A 19,880-nucleotide genomic window follows, 5' to 3' on the forward strand; every position below is an offset into this window, starting at 1 on the left:
TTTTTTCTAATTCCAGAGACTAAGTCTAGCCCAACTCAAATGAACAAATCAGTGATGTCTTAATTCAGATTCTTGTGAGAGAATGTGTTAGTGCAACCTGAATCCTATGTCTACCATGAACTACACTGGCCAGTTGAGGGACAAGGAGCCTGAGGAGAGTGGGGTTGGTAGAGTATTTAGAACAAAGGTGCCACTAAGGACCCTTTTGGAGGTCTTAGTAATGCTTAGAAGAGCAGGCCTGCACACAGATTCCTACAGGTATCCTTCCCCAGGGACACGTTTCCATCCTGAAAGCCAGGTCTACAGCATAGGAACATGCTTCCTGATGAGGAACTATCCTGAGCAGATGGGGCATTGTTGATCTCAGGACTGACTAGTCTCCAGTCAGCCCTGGACTCTGGCCAACCCTGATCCATTCCTCACGAGATGGCTGCTTAAAAAGCAACAGACTCTCCCAGATCCACAAAATCCTTGTATGGCTGCTAAGGGTGGAAGGATGGAAAAAACAAACAAATCCGACCTCAGAGGACTAAAGAGGATTTAGGGGAAGAAATCTATGAAGTGCCCAAATTTCAGGATTGTGCTGACCCCAAATGACATGGGTGTGACTTGTTAGGGGCATGTCTGGAGAGCTGGGTGGAGTTGCTGCAGGATTACCCCAGAGAGTAGGGCCCAGTACCTGCCTGAGCTGAGTCACTCCTGGGAAGGGAAGAGGTGCAAACAGAGAGCAACACAAGCCAGACCATAATGAAAGGCACGGTGCATATGAGGGAAGAGTTCAGATGTTCATAGTAATAAATGAAAAGCCAAAAGAACGGCTTTGCTTTGTCTCAAACTCCAGAATACCAAAATTGACTCAGTAAGAACTAATAACCCGAAGGTTTCAGTGACACACGCCTTTAACGCCAGCGCTCAGGAGGCAGAGACCATGGGATTTCACTGAGTTTTGGGCCAACATGAAGTTCAAAGATAGCCAGAGTTATGTAGAGAGGCCCTGTCTCAACCCCTTCTTCTACCTCCGGTCAAGAAAAGGAAATGAACATATGGTTTGGCATATTCATTTCTGGTAGAAAACATGGAGGGAAATTCATGTATAAACTAGAAGCCACAGGCAGGGATATTTCTCACCAAACTGTCCAGGAAATTTAGAAACAAATATTGTTCGTTTTGTTTTGTTTTAAAAAATTTATTCATTTATTTATTTATTATATGTGAGTACACTGTAGCTGTCTTTAGACACTCCAGAAGAGGGTGTCAGATCTCATTATGGATGGTTGTGAGCCACCATGTGGTTGCTGGGGTTCGAACTCAGGACCTCCAGAAGAGCAGTCAGTGCTCTTAACCACTGAGCCACCTCTCCAGCCCTTTGCTTATTTTTTTGAGACAGGGTTTCTCTGTATAGCCCTGGCTGTCCTGGAACTCACTCTGTAGACCAGGCAGGCTGGTCTCAAACTCAGAAATTCACCTGCCTCTGCCTCCCAAGTGCTGGGATTAAAGGTGTGCGCCACCACTGCCTGGCACAAATATTGTTTATTTATAGCATGGAATAATAGATTTCAAAAACAACATGGGAGAAAAGTTTTAGCAAGTTGTTGGTATCCTGTGATAACACAGAAAAGCAGCACACTTTATGTTGCTCATGGATTGATGCATGTAAAAGTTTGAGGAGGTATTAGAAGGATACATATCAAATTCCTATTAGTTGTAAACTTGAAGGGTGCTAGTGAGAGGATTTTTTAAATATAGTGGACTTTACTCTCATAGTCTAGGATATTGTTAAATTTTTGTTCATTTTTGTTTTGAGATAGAGTATCCTATGTAGTCCAGGCTGGCCTGAAACATACTTCTACCATGTAGAGCAGTCTAGCCTGGAACATAGTCTGTCACCATGTAGACCAGGCTGGCTTCAAATCCACTGAAAACTTCTGCATTTGCCTCCTGATGGCTGGGACTATAAATATGCACCGTTATGTACAACACCACACACACACACACACACACACACACACACACACACACACAAAAGAGTTTTTTCTTCAACTTAGAAATCCACCTGCCTCTGCCTCCCAAATGCTGGTATAAAGAAGTATGCTACCACCTCTCAACCCATATTTTAAGATACAGTTTTGCGGGGTGGTGGTGGTGCACGCCTTCAATCCCAGCACTTGGAAGGCAGAGGCAGGTGGATTTCTGAGTTTGAGGCCAGCCTGGTCTACAGAGTGAGTTCCAGGACAGCCAGGGCTACACAGAGAAACCCTGACTGGAAAAAACAAAAGCCAAAAAAAAAAAAAAAAAAAAAAAAAAAAAAAAAAAAAAAAAAGATACAGTTTTAAAAGTGTACATTAATTAATTAATTATCGTGTGAGTATATGACAGAGAACAGCTTGTGGGTGATTCTCTTTTTCTATCATGTGGGTCCCAGGGATTTTAACATGCTTTTACATGCTTAGCCATTTCGCAGGCTTTACTTGTGTAACTTTTAATAAAACTTATATACACAAGAAAATAATTGGAAGCGCAAAATGCCATGTTAACAGCAATTGGCCAGGTGCAAGCCTGTAATTCCAGTACTTAGGAAGCACAGGCAGGAGGATCAGAAGTTCAAACTCATCAGTACACATAGTTCAAAGCCATTGTGGGCATTGTGAACCTTAATTCAAACAACAAATGCATGTGTATGCATGTTCAAATGTATATGCAGAAATGAGTTTAATTCTAGGTGGTGCAAATATGGGTGACTATTTCTTTTCCACTGTGTCTTTTTCAATGTTTTATTCAGATATCTATTTCAGATATTTTATCTAGGCTCAGTAGGCAAACACACTTTCCTCGAAGCCTGACAACCTAAGCTGCCACCACATGGTGGAAAGAAAGGACATACTCAGGCAAATTGTCTTCTGACCTCCACAGCATGTCCTGCCCCGCCCGTTCCCCACTCCCAAACAAATAAATAAAATAAACGTACGTATGGGTACGTTAACATGCATAGATACTTAAAAATAAAGTCTGGTTTAAACAAAAGCAAAAAAGAAAAATAAAGTATGGTGAAAAACCAGCCAGCAGTATATCTCTATGCGTTACTGTGTTAATATTTATATACCAACCCATTCACAATATGAACAAAACTACTTTCTATGGAGATAAACATCCATAGAAATTGACAGCAAAAGAACAGAAAGGATATACAATCAGCTAATCATGCTGGTTACTAGGAAACTAGAGCAAGTCAAAGGTCGAAGAATGTTATTTTGAATATTACAAAGAATATATTTTATCTGCAAATTTTTAATATTGTTTGTGTACTAAAAATTTTAAAACGTAATTTTTCAGATAGAACTGTGCAGACCTGGGGTTACAGTTCAGCTCTCAGAGCTTAGTGAAAGTTACTCCCAGAACCGGACATCTAATTCGGGTTATGTGAGTGACAGAGTGGTTTAATCTGACACCATCTGACTCAGAAGGTAAATTAAACTATTTTTTGCTTTAAAACTTATTGGGAACAATCTTGCATCTAAACACTTTTATTTCAATAAGTGGCATTATAATAATATTGTTTATGACAATTTCTATCAGTAGGAGGTAAAACAAATAAATACAACTCCAAGAAGCCGAGGAAAATATTCGTGTCAATCCAATAGGTAGCTTCTTAGAAAACAGCACCAACAGCTGGGTAGCGTGGCCGAGCGGTCTAAGGCGCTGGATTAAGGCTCCAGTCTCTTCGGGGGCGTGGGTTCGAATCCCACCGCTGCCAAGGCGAACGTTTTTCTTTTGTCTCAGCTTCCTTCGCTCTGGGATTCTTCTGCGGCCGCAGCGGCGACCTCTGCCGTCGATGTGTGCTCTCTGCACCACGGGTAGCTCGCCGAAGGGGCGGTCCCGCGCGCGCCGGGGCGGGGCATTGTGGGTAAGAGGAAGCGCGAGGGCCGGCCCCGCTCCCCCCACGTGTCCGCCGGAGTTTTTCCAGCAGGAACATGGCCGCTGCCTGAGAGAAGACCCGGCCGCCGCCGTTTCTGCAGCCCGCGGGTCCCTGGGCCGTTCCGCCGCCCGCGCGCGGCCCCGGCGGAGAGGTGAGCCCCGGCTCGGCAGCCGCGGGATTCGGGCCGCAGCCATCGCACTCGCTCGGTGCTCCGGGCCGCGCTGCTGACTAGGCCAGAGAGGCCCGCGCCGCTGCGTGCGGAGGGGCCGCGGCCTCCCGGGACCAGGGCAGGGCGCAAGGTGGCCGCCCGGCTTTCCAGGCCGTCCGGGCCCGGGTCGCTCCGCACGGCTGGACAGTGGGGAGACGACGGCGGTGGGGCCCGCGCTGACTCAGGCGTCGGCCGCGCTGCCCCGCCCGGGCCTGGCTCCCGAACCGCACCTGCGAGGGCACTGGTGCCCGGTGGCGTGGCGGCTTTCGGAAGAGTGGGAAGGGCGCCTGAGCACCGGCGACATGGAGAGAGCCATTGGACGCCGGGGCCGCCTGCATGGGCAGGGGGTCGTGGCCCTAGCTGAACCTGGTCAACTCTGCCTGGCCCTAGCGGGCCCGGGACGCCTCATTCATTGATCTGTGTTTAAGCAGAGTAGCGACTGCTGTGCGGACCCGGGGACCCTCCAGGAACGGGGGATGGTGCACATATCAGGTCATTCTGGAATTCTGCTTTTAGATTTCCTGGGTTTGGGAGCGAAAAGATAAGATCTTACCTTTATCTGTGAGATGGGGATAATGTGATTTCCCGTGCTACAGTGTTTTAATGAGTGTAAGATGGGTGACACTCCTGCTTCCGTCATTTGTGGCTGTCTTGTTCGGTCTTATAGTGGAAGAAAACATGTTGCCACGTAGCAACAAGCCCTCCTTATAGGTTCTACTTATCCCTTTGAAGCCGGTGTGTGGTTTATTGCCAGTTTAAGGATGAAAACAGGAAAGGACCCAGGGTTATGCAATTCACGTCATTAATCAGCTGCTATGTTGCAGAGGTGGGATTTGAACCTGTAAGGTTTCGCATGGCAGTCCAACCTCTTAACCACTGTACCATACTGCCTTTTACCAAAGATATGTGCAGCATATTAGTTAAGAATAAAACCAAGGCTCTTTGACATCAGCTAGATTGGGATTTCTTTACCCGTTTTCCTGGGGGCTGTGACCTTGGATAAATCAATTCTAAGTTGGGCACTATAAATTTTGATTTGCACAGCTAATGAGAATATTAAATATTATTTGGTACTATATTGGTGCCTGGCATCATTAACGTTTGGGAGAAAGAACTGTGATTTTTTTTTTTTAATATTAAAAGTAATGGTCCCATAACAATGGCAAAGTATAATTATTATCTCCACTTAATGGACCGGGAATCTGAAGCGTAGAGAAGCCTTTGTGGAATTTAAAGTCTAGTGCAGAGGACAGCTAACACCTAAAGTTCCAGGTTAGGACCATTCAGGAAATAAGGAATTATGCTTGTAACAGAAGGGGTTGGAAGCAGCTGTTCCAGTTGGGTTGTCAGGGAACGTGTCTAATCCTGGAAGGAGTGCAGTGGTTACATATAAGGAAGATGAGCATCCTGAAATGACCTGGGACTGTTGTGCAGGGGTCCTCAAGGATGCATGGGGCTTGGCTTGTTAGAAGCTCAGTAACTGATCACTAGGCCATGGGGAGATGCTTATATGGAGACAGGGATAAGATCATGTAAGGGCTTAGGGGCCTATGGAAGGATTTGGGTTTTTTGTTTGTCTGTTTGTTTTTTGTTTTTTCTTGACAGGGCTTCTCTGTGTATCCCTGGCTGTCCTGGAACTCACTCTGTAGAGCAGGCTAGCCTCGAACTCAGAAATCCACCTGCCCCTGCCTCCCAAGTGCTGGGATTAAAGGCCACCATCGCCCGGCGGAAGGATTTGTTTTTTGGGACAGTTGAAGGGTTGGGAGCAAGGTAGCAATGCTAGCATTGCTACTGCTAGTCACAAAGACTGGCAGTCTCTTGAGAACTGAAGATAGGAGAGGGAGCTAGGGAAGCCCTCTTATTTGTTTTGTGCCTAACTTTTTTTTTTTCCTCAGATGAGGCTTTGCTATATCCCAGGGTGGCCTCAAACTTGTTATCTTCTTCCTTCAGCCTTCCAAGTACTGGTATTATAGGCATGGGTCACCACAGCTTGCTTTGGAAGCTTGGATTGTTGGCAGGTCAAGATTTATTAGTGTTGTAAAATTGGGTTGGGGAGTCTTGCTACCAGCATTTTCATTTTGCAAGGGCAAGGATGGAAAACATCACTGTGTGGCGTGTAACAGTCATGCTACACAAAGTACTGCTTCAGCTATGGCATTTCCATGTATCTACTGCATCATTGATAGGAAAATATTATTGTTGGTCATAGGCTAAACCTTTAAAAGCCACTGAATTGGATATTGTTGTCTGGGAGGCTAAAGGGAGGTGATGACCTTTGCAGGTAACTCAGTCAGGTGCAGTGTTCAGAGGGAGGAGCCTCCATCATGCAGCTGAGAGGGCACCTCATTCTACTGATGGCAGGGCTGGGCAGAATTTCAGCCCTGAAAGATTAATTGGGACTTCAGACGCTCATAACCCATAGCCTCTTTTTGCACGTGTGTTTCCTTGGTTCCCCTTAAAATCCTGTCTTAATTGGCCACCAAGTGCAGCTGCCTGCAGCACGGGTACCTGCTTGACACATATCTGTGACACTTGGTAGCCAGTGCAGATGCACGGTGGCAACCACGTAGGACTGTGCTCAGACAGTTGAGACCTGCCCGTCGTGTCCTGATCTGCTGTGATGGCCCATTTCCCACCAGCCTGTCTCCTTCCCTGTTCCAGACCTTCCTTTGCTCAGAATCCCTCTGGAGCTCACAGCAGCCTTTCAGGTTAACATTTTCAGGTGCCAGGTAGAGCTGTGCTGTATCTGCTGAGTTCTGGGCACCAGAGATATAGCAAGGCAAAAGTAGACTGTCTTAGTTTGTACCTTACATCTTAATGGTAGGAAGGACAGATAACAGTGGAAATTATCCCATGGTGATAATGTGCTAAGGAGGCCAGAGAAAGGAAAGCAGTCGGGGGCAGTTTTCAGTTTTGAGAAGTAGGGACACATCCTCTTTAGAAATGAGATGACATTTGAACAAAACTCTGAAAATGGCCCAGGAAGGAACCTGAAGTTAGGGTAGAACAGTTAGTATGGCTCTCAGATGGACTGGAACAAGACAGGAGGATCAGAGGTGGTGGTGGGTGGAGCCTGAGGCAAAGGGTTGGGGGCTGCTGAGGTTCACTGGAACGGTCAAGATTCTTTCTGAAGAAGATGGGGGACCATGGGACTCAGAGTGCTGCTGCTACCAGCCAGTTGAGCAGTGATTGTGGGGCAGGAAAGAGCCAGGATATCAGCCAGGAAGCAGAGCTGGCTAGATCGAGGTGTGGCCCAGGTGGCTAGCGTCTGGCCTCCTTTGAAGGTAGACCTGCCTGGGTGAGCTGATGTGAAGTGAGAGGAAGGGAGATGTGGCAGGTGTTTCTGCCTGAGCAGTTCGACTGTGGGCTGTGTCCACAGCTAGTGAGTTTACATGGGGCCTTAGCTGGTGTTGAACCCTGTGCTAAAGGAATTGCTTACATACCTTTTAAGTCTTTGTGATTTTTTGTTTGTTTGTTTGTTTGTTTGCTTAAATTTATGTTTTTAAAACATTTTTACTGTGGGTCTCAGCCAGTAGACCAGGCTGGGACCAGGCTGGCCTTAAACTGATTCCCAAGTGTTGAGATTAGAGGTACCACCATGCCCAGCTAAGTTTTGTGGGTTTTTTTTTTTTTGAGACAGGGCATATTTTTTTTTAATTTATTTATTTTATTTATATGAGTATACTGTAGCTGTCTTCAGACACACCAGAAGAGGGCATTGGATCCCATTACAGATGGTTGTGAGTCATTGTGTGGTTGCTGGGAATTGAACCCAGGACCTCTAGAAGAGCAGTCAGTGCTCTTAACCTCTGAGCCACCTCTACAGCATCTTATAGCCCAGACTTGCTACCAATTCCCCATGTAGCTAGGGCTGACCTTGAACTAATGATTCTCCTGTCTCTGCCTCCCAAGTGCTGGGATAACAGTCATTCACTGGTACACCTAGTATCCTTTTATGTTATTCAGATATGAGGTGGATAAACTTGGGGTGATCTTACCCAGGAGCAGAGAGGTGGGAACAACTGAAGTCTTTGAATGCTCAGTTCTTAGCCAGTAGCACCTCTGCCCTAGGGTACAAGAGAGCTGGATGCCTGTGGGCATCCCTTTCCATCGTCTTGGCTCGAACTTCCCTTTCTCTGTGTTGTCGGATTTCCTTTCCTTCCATCCTTTAAGCTCACCCACATGTCCCTCAACTGGAGGGTCCCACTCGTCACTGAACGTCCCCATTTATAACTGTCACCCATGCCCAAGGCCTAGATTTGAAGTCTTGACGTGGTGTGATGTTTAGTGAGTCCCTGTAACCTGTCCTTGAATTCAAGACTCTTTTTTGTGTGATGGAGACAGTCACACCACTCGACCTTATTGCCTCATAAGCCCAAGAGGAAATATTCAAAGAGGGTCAAAGAGGGTCTGAAGAGACGCTGATAAGTCTGTGGGCCATGTGACAGCTGGCTTTCATATTAGCACAGGACCTCAGGACTCCAGTGTTTCAACTGTAGCTGTGGACTGCCAGCTTTCTCAGGCCCAGTTCTTTTTGAGTGGGCAAGAAACCTGTAAAATGTCATTAATTTTTTCCCTAGAGGTACAGTTGACGTGTATTGGCTTGGGTCTCCCTGCTTGTCCCCTTTGTGGGCTTGTTCCTTCCTTCTCACTGGGCCTCCACCACAGACACAAAAAGGAGGTGATGTTTTGGTCTTAGGCGTCCTTCCCTGCACAGCACCTGAAGAAAGGTGCATCAGAAAAGCTGATTAAAGGGCTTGCTGATTGCCCAGGTCTCTTGTTGTCTTTGCAGATCGAGTTGAGGACTGTGTGGCGGGCTCTCCCTAGTATGGCCAATGAAGAAGATGACCCAGTCATACAGGAGGTAACTGTTATGGCCACAGGTCGTAGGACCAAGTCCTTTCTGTATGTCCATAGGCCAGTCTAGGGCCTGTTGGTGATCTAGGGACCCTAAACCTTACTCTTACCACTCTTGTTCCTTCAGGGCCATGACCCAGAAGCCCAATTTTGAGATCTCATCTGATGTGCCTAGACTTCAGCTTGCTTGCTGTCTCTCCCACTCTCTAGCAAGCCAGCTGCAGAGCTAGACACTGAACAATGCCTGAAAGAGATTGGTAGCTTCCATGCCTGGGCTTCTCAGATTGTATCATTCAGCAGTTCTTTTCTTCATTCGCTGTGCACCAGGGACAGTGACATAATAGCCTCCAGGCTGTGTCCTTGTCTCTAGGTAGCCTCTGGCCTATGTATGAGACACATAAGGAGCCTTAGACACAAACTTTAGGCAGGCAGGTCCAGACTCCTTACAGAAAGACAAAGTTGTCATTCTTACCCCTCAGAATCCTTCGAGCCCAGATCCTGTATTTGCCCTGGTCTCCTTAGGTGTATCTGGAACCTACACTGAATCTGAAGGGCAGGGGTCAGGACACCATCCCTAGATAGGCAGTGGTTGCTCTTGTTGGATATAACTTACTAAGTTTTTAGATTTGAATTGTTTAAATGTCTTAAGCTATAGCTACACTAAAGAAACCAAGTAACCACAGAGGGAATTGGAGACAGCATAGAGGGAGCTCTCTCTGTAGCCAGGCAGCTGTGGCCAGCTTCTTCTCACTGAGTCCCTATGGATAATTGAGCTGTCAGAGACAGGTGTGGGGGACATTTCAGGTAGGGAAAGCATGTGTGCAAAGGCCATGGGCAGGAGTAAGCACAGTTTGTGTACAGAGCCTGCGAGTCGGGAATATGAGGTGAAGAAGAGAAAAGGAGACAGGTCTCACAGGGCTTTGAAGACCTTCTTAAAATGGTGGCATGCAGGTTCGAGAACATCAAGGTGGGAGAAAGCACAGAGAAGAAACAAGTAGATAGAACCCCACCCCATCTCCCAGAAAGCAATTGCTCTGGCTTTAGGAGGCATCCCAATCTTGGAGCTCAGGCGTGTGTGCTCTTTCCAGGTTAGAATAACCTTGGATAGAGAGGCCAGGCACCTCTTGTCTTGGTTCTTGGGTGGCTATTGAGAGGTAATCCTGGATGTCCCTGGGTTGGAGACCTGGCCTGGTTACCTCTGTTCTTAGTATAAGTCAAGCTTTTTCCTCTTCCCTAAGCTGCCTCTGTGAGCCACTGATCCTGAGTGTCTGGGCCTGGTTTAAATGTTTTCTTCCCTTGTTCCCAGATCGATGTGTACTTGGCCAAAAGTCTGGCAGAGAAACTATATCTCTTTCAGGTAAGGATGGGACTTTATGCAGGTAAACGGGAAAAGACAGTGTTGAGGGAGTGGGGAACTGGACAGGAGGCATGGCAGAGCTCACTTGCTCAGATGGGTAAGCAGGACAACATGTGGGAATGCAGATTGGGCCCCTGAGGTGCTGGACCAGACCAGCCAGTTTCAGCTCCATCAAGACTGTTTCCACCCAGGCAGTGGTGGTGCATATCTTTAGTCCCAACGCTTGGAGGCAGGGGTAGGCGGATTTCTGGCCTGGTCTACAAAGTGAGTTCTAGGACAGCCAGGGCTACACAGAAACCCTGTCTCGAAAAAAAAAAAAAATCAGTTTTCAGCCCCTGAGCAAGTACCTCATCTGTGTGATTGATAAGGAGAGAGAATAGGGTCACAAATTCTTGTATCCAGTGTCCAGATCAGCCTCTAGCAGTCTTAGGCCAGCCCTGTTTTCCTTCTTGGCCTCCTCTTGTCTCATGTCTCACCCTGGTGGCCTTTAGAGTGGCAGTGTGTCCTTGGGCCCCTACTACTCGCATTTCCCACAGCCCTGCTTTTGATCTTCAGGGTGCCAGGGGGCTCAGCCATGCCCCTTGAGAGACAAAGACATTCTAAAGTGGTCTAGCAGCAGGAGGCTTGGAAGACCCATTATGAATCAGACTGTAGGTGTAAGCTATAGGGGTACCCCCTTGGTAGAGCAGATTGGGGTCCTGGGTACTCTGTTCTCTGTTGGGTAGTGTTGGTGTGGGAATAGTGTGAATAGGGTTGGCTATGTGTTAGTTCTTCATTGAAACCATTGATGTCCTGCTCCAGTTTGTTTTGGGCAGGGTGGACTGACGGGGGCCTTTTTCTCTCTAGTATCCTGTGCGTCCTGCTTCGATGACCTATGATGACATTCCACATCTCTCAGCCAAGATCAAGCCCAAACAGCAGAAGGTGGGGTTATCCTCCAAGATGGAACTGAGGTGCTGAGGGTAAATGGGGGTTGAGGGAAGCAAGAAGAGAGATACTTTGGAAATTGGCAGACCAGAGAAGGAGCAGTGGATGGATTAGAGAAACAGCAGTGTGCAGGTCTTAAAAGCATTTCCAGAAAGGAAAGGCAATCGGGCTGAATGAGGTTTAGGTAGGGGTGGTTGGAAGGAAGTCTGGGGGAGCCTGGGTTATCAGCTGTGGGTGTTTGAGGCAGACTGATTAGACAAAGATCTGATATCCATACAGGATGGGTTGAAGAGACAGGAGAAACTGAGACAAATTTCAAAATTTCTCATCTGTAGGAGTGTGCCTCTCACTTTTTAGTCACAGGAGTTGGGGGGGGGGCGCTAGGGGGATGGGCTGTTCAAGGATTGCTGATGTTAGATAATATCTTAGTTTCAAATTTTCTTTCTGATTTTGGGGATGTGGAAGAGTATGGGATAAACAAGACTGTGTACCCTTGAAAGACACTTTTTTTGGGGTTTTTTTGTTTTTTTTTTTTTTTTTTTGGTTTTTCGAGACAGGTTTCTCTGTATAGCCCTGGCTGTCCTGGAACTCACTCTGTAGACCAGGCTGGCCTCGAACTCAGAAATCCGCCTGCCTCTGCCTCCCAAGTGCTGGGATTAAAGGCGTGCGCCACCACCGCCCAGCTACATTTTTTTTTTTTTTAAAGATTTATTTATTTCTTTATGTATGTGAGTACACTGTCGCTCTTCAGAAACACCAGAAGAGGGCATCGGATCACATTACAGATGGTTGTGAGCCACCATGTGGTTGGTGGGAATTGAACTCAGGACCTCTGGAAGAGTAGTGCCCTTAACCACTGAGCCATCTCTCCAGCCCAACACTGTAACATGACATTTTTGTTAGAAATTTCATTGGTGACATTTTGTGTAGACTGAAACCCTGGTGCCCATTTGAAAGGATACTGGTCACTTTTTCTTCTGGGTAGGGACCTGGCTGGGAATGTTTCTAGGGAGCTGGGCCATGGCCCTTTCCAAGTTGGATGGTACTTTGTACCTTCAGGTAGAGCTTGAGATGGCCATCGACACCCTGAATCCCAACTACTGCCGCAGCAAAGGGGAGCAGATTGCATTGAACGTGGATGGTGCCTGTGCTGATGAGACGAGCACATATTCCTCGTGAGTTTCTGCCCCTTCCCTGGGATCTCAATCTTGTTAGGTCTCTGCCTTTAATCAAGAGTGTTGTTGGCTTTCCCTCCTAAATTGGCTTATCCCAGTAGGTGCTTCTGGAGCCCCTGTCCATCATTCATCCCTTGATCCCTCAAAGCTCTGGGTTTGTCATCCCTTAGCCCTAGCTAGTATACATTGGAATGACAAGGCTCTGAGTATAGAGGAAAACATTCAAAAGTTGTATCACAAGTGCTCACCTTTAATCCCAGCACTCGGGAGGCAGAGGCTGGTGGGTCTCTGTAGGAATGGAATAGCTTCTCTGGAGCATCCTAGCCCTTGACACTGGTTCTCCTTGTGCTCCCAGAAAGCTGATGGACAAGCAGACCTTCTGCTCCTCCCAGACCACCAGCAACACAGCTCGTTATGCCGCTGCACTCTACAGGCAAGGTACCTAGGGCTGGCTATACCTTGGGGGGAGCACAGGGTGGAGATTGGCAGATCTAGTCTTATGTATGCTGTTGGCTGCTACTGAACACTAAACCATGCAGGATCAGGGCAGTGTGGACATGAGAAACTAGTCAAAGCACTATGATGAGGACTTTGCTGGGCACTTCCAACTTGGTAGAGTTGGAACTTCAAGTCAGTTTGCTCTGGGAACACATATGCAACATAGCATAGTTTTGGAGACAGGTGGCAGATTTTTGTCCTTTTAAGTACATGTTGCTTAGAACTAAGCAATCCTATCATACATGGGCAGCATGTACTGAGGACAAATGGAAATATGTCTATACAAAACTTTGGACACAGATGTTCATAGGACCTTATTCATGAGAGACAAAGAATGGAAACAGCCCAAATTGTATCATGTGATGCTTGCATAGACAAAATATGCCATATCCACGGGACATCTATAAGGATAACAGATTTATCTGCTCATGTGGAAGAGTGAATCCCTGATAGATGTATATGTCCACATGGATGATAAGAAATCATGCTCAAGCCGGGCGGTCGTGGCGCACGCCTTTAATCCTAGCGCTTGGGAGGCAGAGGCAGGCGGATTTCCGAGTTTGAGGCCAGCCTGGTCTACAGAGTGAGTTCCAGGACCAGGACAGCCGGGGCTACAGAGAGAAACCCTGTCTCGAAAAACCAAAAAAACCAAAACAAAACAAAACAAAAAAACAAACAAACAAAAAATCATGCTCAAAACACTGTATATAGCCAGGCATGGTGGTACATTTAATCTCAGCATGCCCTTAATCCCAGTGCTTGGGAGGCAGAGAGACATAGTCTCAAACTGACAATACCACCAACTAAAAAAAATGATGGCGTACTATCATGCTTTAATTTTCTTTCCTATTCCTGTAATAAAACACCTTAACAAAAGCAGTTGAGGGAAGAAAAGATTCATAGTTAACAGACCATCATGGGAGGTCAGACCAGCAGGAAGTAATTACACAGTCAAGACGGAAGCAATGAATGGGTGCATGCATACTAGTACTCAGCTGCTTTTTCCACTCTTGACCAGGACCCTCTGCCCATTGTAACAGTCTCACCCACGGTGAGTGTGCTGTCTCATTAGTCACCGTTGTGCACCACAGATATGTTCCTAAGCTACAGTCTAGCCACTCTCTCACTGAGACTCCCTTTCCAGGTGTTGTTAGGTTGACAGAACTAACCATCCTACCATATCCCAAGGGCAGAAAGAGGAAAGGTGCAGATCATGGGAAGTGACGTATTCTTTTTGGGGTACTGAAGATGTGCCAGAATTGAGAGCAACTTAGTTGACACAATTTTGAGACTATATTAATGCATATCAAGTTGTGTGCTTCAGGTGGGGGTGTCTAGTGTGTCAGTGCACACTCAGCACATCTGTTGGATGCTCAAGGTACTTCATTTAGCACTTGGACTTTGCAAAGCAATGAATGACAAGACAATAGAGGAAACATTTAAAAGTTGTATCTCAAGTGCTCACCTTTAATCCCAGCACTCTGGAGACAGAGGCAGGTGGATCTCTGTGAGTTTGAGGCCAGTCTAGTCTACAAGGTAAATTCTAGAACTTCTAAGGCCATGTAGGGAGATCGTCTCAAAAGAGTCCTGTTGTTATCCCATAGCTACTATGTCTTGTTCTGAACCATAGCTCAATGCTACACCACTACCTACCCTCCTACCCCCATTTTTTTCATGACAGGGATTTCTCTATGTAGTCCTGGCTGCCCTGGAATTCACTCTGTAGACTAGAGTGGCCTAAAACTCACAGAAATCCTCCTGCCTCTGCCTCCCAAGTGCTAGGATTAAAACCACCTGCTCTTCTGTTGTTAGATTTATATGTATGACTGTTTTGTCTGCATGCGTATATATATATATATATATATATACGCATATATATATATATATGCATTGTGTGCATGCCTGGTGCCTGAGGAGGCCAGAAGAGGGTATTCGATCCTCTGGAATTAGGGGAGTTAGGAGTGCTTTTGAGCTGTCATGTTGGTGCTGGGAATCAGATGTGGGTCTTCTTCAAGAGCAATAAGTGCTCTTAACTGCTGATCTATCTCTCCAGCCCTGGAAGCTATAATTCTTGCAGCCAGAGACATGTTAGTTAGAGGCTATGCTGTCCTCTAATGGACTCTGGTAGCGTCTGGCAACAGCAGTATAGCAGAGACCCAGAGGGAAGAGTGGGTGAGTTGTGCATTGTGGATAAAGGGAGCAGTAGGTGTGAGGATTGGAGACATGACTTGGGCAGGGAGTGTAGGGAGGGAAGTCTCAAGCAAGTGTCCTTGAGCAGAGTCAGGCTCCTGCTCTGGGTGTGCTTACTGTACCTAATTGAAAATAGCTCCTGGCCTGGTGCTCCTGAAGAGGCTAAATTGGAATTAGGGTTGGATTGGTGCTGTAGTGGGTGTAGGCCTTCTGGGGGACTTGGTGTTTGCTTTGACCAAGCTGGGTATGTCGGCTTTGGGTTGTAGAGGCATGTTCAAACCCTTCTTCCTTTGCCAGGTGAGCTCCACCTGACACCTTTACATGGCATCCTACAGCTTCGGCCCAGCTTCTCCTACCTTGATAAGGCAGATGCCAAGCACCGAGAGAGGGAGGCAGCCAATGAGGGTGAGCCTGCTGACAGCCTGTGATCTGGATGGGCTCACGTGAGCACTCAAAAGAGATCAAATGGTGGGATTCTTACTTAAATGCCAGGCCCCTGCCTACTAAATGCCAGTAGCCTCTAACTCCACATCTGGGACAACCAAAAAATGTCTTCACAGATGGCCAGACATCACCTGAGGATTAAACTGCCCCCGTTGAAACCAGGACTCCTTGCTTGGCCTTCTTGAGGGCGGGTTATTTTGGGGAAGAATGAGCAGTCCCAGTAGAGGCTGTACTAACAGCTTGCTTTGCAGCAGGGGATTCTTCTCAGGACGAGGCAGAAGAAGATGTTAAGCAGATCACGGTGAGCTCTAGCCCTGGGCAGGAGGGAGCAGCATGGGTGGAAAGACAGGGTCCAAGCAGAAAGGACTTCCCCACTGGTGGGACTAACAGATGCAGAGCATTGTTGATCTCCCTAGTTTGCTGCCTGGAGGGAGTAACTACGCCTGCCCAGCTATTGTAACTGGGATAGCCTGGTTCTGTATAATGGCTGGGATTCTGAGGTGTGGCAGGAGTTGCAGCCCACGATCCCCAGTGAAGTCACACAGGCTCACAAAGTCTCATGTTAATTACCTGTGTGATTCTGCCTTTTTGGTGGGTACAGAAGAGTGATTACCTTCTTCTTAGCCAACAAGTTTGACTTGGGAAGATTTAGAATACTAGTCTTCCACTCAGGGCATATGAGATCCCTCCTGTTTGTGTATGTGTAGTTTACTATAAGCATTGAAAGAAAATACTGTGCAGAAATGTCCCAGCTGGCACAGAAATGACTATTTAGAGTTTACACATCCTGGTAGACTGTCCTCTCCTGAAGTAATGTAGCAGAGAGCTCAAACTTCAGAAGTTTGTCCTGTTCTCAGCAGCTTGTTGGATAGCCATTAAAACCTCCTGTACCCTTGTGGGTAGATATCCTCATCTGAAAAGATATGTTTTGTCACCCATGTGGCCCAGCTGGAAAGCCTTGGCCAGGGCAGACAGAAGCAAGAAAATACCACTCCCAGTTTGCATTAGCAGCCCAGAGACTGAATTCCAAAAGCAAAGTGGGAGGAAGTCTTTGGGGGCCACAGACCTGGGTGTGTGACTTCTCCATTCTGCACAGGTACGGTTCTCTAGGCCAGAGTCAGAGCAGGCTCGCCAGCGCCGTGTGCAGTCCTACGAGTTCTTGCAGAAGAAGCATGCAGAGGAGCCCTGGGTCCATCTGCACTACTATGGCATGAGGGTAAGCCAGCACAGGATCTGGGGGAAGAGCCCTGATGCCCGAGAGACACTTGTCTCATCTTTAACTCACTTTGTGTATGGCCACTTTGCCATACTCTAGAGACCACCAAGTTATGTGAGCAGTTTGCATCTTGTCGATATCTCACTTAGCAGGTGTCATAAAGAGTGGGAAGCAGAGAGCTCCTGTTTCAATTTAGAGGTGTTTATCCACCTAAGCTGTAGGTGCAGTAGGGATGGTATTTGGTTAGCTTTTTATGCCCCATGGATGGTGACTGCAGGCTAGACACTTCATCTAGGGTCCCACTGGAGAATGTACTGTCTGTCACATAGTTGGGTTACTGCCTACCTATCCAGGTAGAGTTTTGAATATATTTGGTTTCCAGGGCATTGCAACCTGTTATCTGATGGTCTACACTCAGTAAAGGAAGCAATTGGACATTGGCTCCAGGTGTCTGTTTAAGAACTCTCTGATCTTTGGGGGAAGGACCAACCGAAACCTTCCAGGAAAAGATGGGCCTTAGGAGAGCCTTAGGTTCAGGGTCAGACTTGCAGCTACCTTACAGTTTCTTCCTCGGTGACCTTGGGAAAGTGTCTTTCCTTTCATAGTCTCAGTTTCCTTGTCTGTGAAACAGACAGTAAGAGCCTTATGTCATTACTGTGCTAATGAGCATTGGTACAGAGCCTGACACATGGCAGGTGCTTGGTGAAGGCTGGCTTGATTTTAGTTCTTGCTGGTGTTTCTGCACTAAGATGGTGCTAGGGCTGGGATCCTAGAGCTGGGGTGGTGGATGGTTGAGATCACATTGCAGAGGCTTTGTGGGTGTTGTGCTTACATGCTGCATATGGACCTGTGGATAGATAGATAGATAGCCTTGGAGCGGGAGGTGACCTGTCCTGCCTTTTCCTCACAGGATAGCCGCTCAGAGCATGAGCGGCAGTACCTGCTGTGTCAGGGATCCAGCGGGGTAGAGAACACGGAGCTCGTCAAGTCACCCAGGTGGGACTGGCTGGTGGTGCTGGCTAGAGGTTCTGGGAAAAATCTCTGTTGGGACTCTGGCCTCTTTTCTATGTAGGCAGAATGAAGGAGGGACATTGCTCCTAGAAAAGTCTTGGGAGGGTGGCCTGGCATAGGTGATCTTTGTGTTCTGTGAGGCTGTTGTCCGGGAGCTACTAGGATTACTGGGGATGGGGAGGCTGGGTGTTTGCTTACAGCACCCCAGGGTTCAACCTGGCTGTGGTCTGTGCTCACATTTGGGGGTGAGGCAAGGTCCACAGAGCCTCTGACACCTCTCCCTCCCCCTCTCCTTACAGTGAATACCTCATGATGCTCATGCCACCCAGCCCAGAGGAGGAGAAGTGAGTAAGGGGCTCTTGTCTTCCACCCCTCCATTGTTTCCCACTATCTCCCACGGGCCTCCTAACTCAACTCTGCTTCTAACAGGGACAAGCCTGTGGCTCCCAGCAATGTCCTGTCCATGGCCCAGCTGCGAACATTGCCCCTGGCTGATCAGATTAAGGTCCTGATGAAGAATGGTGAGCCCTGCTCTCTGCCTTCAGGGCCTAAGCCCCTGCTCCCCAGAGTTTGCTTAGCTTGGCTGCTTCATTCTTGTCTGGGCAGATCAATAATGCACCACTGTGTCAAGTCACCCAGATGGCATTGGTCTTTGAGATGGGCTTTTGAGCTTTTCTGGCCAGCTCCCTGCTGCAGGAGCCTGGGCAGATCAATTTGAGCTTTGGTCTGTCTTTAAAAAACTAGTGTGGGTTCCTGGACACTGATGGGGCTGAGTACAGTTTTACAAGGGATGTCAGGTAGGACTCTGTCTTAGTGCCTTACTGGCCTCTACTCAATAAGGACTCGCTCCTTTTTCTCTCAGGCGAAGGTGCAGAACTTTTGGGGGCTGAGTTCCAAGCTCTGAGCTCCTCTGAGATATAATCTTTAGGCCTGGATACAATACAGCCAGGGGTTCCCTGCCTCTCCAGGCTTCTATAGAGGACTCTGGACTCTGGGCTTTTCCCAGGTTTTGCCCTGGGTTCCAGAGGCATTACAAGTGACCTGAGTTCAAATTCTGGCTCTGCTTTTTCCAACCAGCTGAATGTGGGGGAGTTTTCAACTGTTTCTGGGCCTAATAGTGACAGAATCTTCTGTCCTCCTTAGTTTTCCACATAGATTCTGACATTTGTTCTGTGAAAGGCAAGAGGCCTGGCATACAGTCCGCTACCGCTGTGATTACTGCCGCTGCCATTGCAATTAGGACTTATGGGGGCTGGGATCTTAATGCTCTCGAAACATTTGGTGGGGAAGAGAGAAGGGTCAGGTTTCTTCACTTTACCCAGTGAGTTGTGTCCTTTGTCTTCCCACCTCAGTAAAAGTCATGCCTTTTGCTAATCTCATGAGCCTCCTGGGCCCCTCTGTGGACTCTGTGGCTGTTCTACGTGGCATCCAGAAGGTGGCGATGTTAGTCCAAGGAAACTGGGTGGTAAAAAGGTAAGCTGCCTGGAAGTCTGAATTGAATGATGTTGATGTTCTGCCTAGTTACAGTTTACCTTTCCAGGACTCTTCCATTTCTTCACACTAACTTGGGAGTTAGTCTCTCAACCCTTTATTGGTGTTGAGACCCTTCTACAGTGTTGGCATGCATCTGTGACAGCTCAGCTGCATGTCAGTTGCTTTTTACTCTCTTCCAAGACAGCTCAAAATCTTAGAATATTTTAGCTATTCACCTCCCACATGTATATTTTAATTGTGTCTATAATTTCTGGTCCACAAGGCTTTGTCCAGCCAGTGTTCTTAAGCTTACTCACATGTCTGCCTTTTGTATTATATTTTTATTCCAGTGTACAGCTGAATTCCTATCAGGAGTCATTTCATTCTGCCCAAAGAGTATTATCGTATTTAATACAGATCTGCAGTAATAGCTTTCCTCAGTTTTTAAGTTAGTGACAATTCTCTCTTCATGCATTGATGTATTTTCTTTGTGTGTGCTGTGCATAAATGTATGGGAATATGTGTGTCGAGGCCCAGTGTTGTCAAGTGTCTTTCTCCGTTGCTCTCTCCTTGATTGACGCAGGATTTCTTGCTGAACCTGGAGGTTCCCC

At 47.2% G+C, this 19,880-nt stretch overlaps 1 protein-coding gene and 1 non-coding gene across 5 annotated transcripts in view; both read left to right on the top strand.

Annotated features, from left to right (window-relative positions):
* The first annotated feature begins 3,669 nt into the window (after positions 1-3,669).
* Trnal-aag lies at positions 3,670-3,751 on the top strand. Its single transcript has one exon. It is a non-coding gene; the product is annotated as a tRNA-Leu (tRNA).
* A 158-nt stretch (positions 3,752-3,909) lies between these two features.
* The window catches only part of Polr3e (RNA polymerase III subunit E), a 27,096-nt gene continuing 11,125 nt past the window's right edge, over positions 3,910-19,880 (top strand). Inside the window, exons 1-13 of one of the 4 annotated variants that reach the window (XM_031388148.1) lie at positions 3,910-4,064; positions 8,914-8,985; positions 10,285-10,335; positions 11,182-11,259; positions 12,322-12,437; positions 12,793-12,875; positions 15,423-15,530; positions 15,809-15,870; positions 16,666-16,785; positions 17,696-17,781; positions 18,096-18,140; positions 18,226-18,317; positions 19,149-19,269. In XM_031388148.1, coding sequence (XP_031244008.1) covers positions 8,950-8,985; positions 10,285-10,335; positions 11,182-11,259; positions 12,322-12,437; positions 12,793-12,875; positions 15,423-15,530; positions 15,809-15,870; positions 16,666-16,785; positions 17,696-17,781; positions 18,096-18,140; positions 18,226-18,317; positions 19,149-19,269 — 998 coding nt within the window. In that variant the 5' untranslated portion in view covers positions 3,910-4,064; positions 8,914-8,949. The other 3 variants (XM_031388150.1, XM_031388151.1, XM_031388149.1) reach the window with 3 other exon arrangements.

The sequence above is a fragment of the Mastomys coucha genome, unplaced genomic scaffold (genome assembly GCF_008632895.1).
Source record: "Mastomys coucha isolate ucsf_1 unplaced genomic scaffold, UCSF_Mcou_1 pScaffold21, whole genome shotgun sequence".
NCBI classification, from domain to species: Eukaryota; Metazoa; Chordata; class Mammalia; order Rodentia; family Muridae; genus Mastomys; species Mastomys coucha.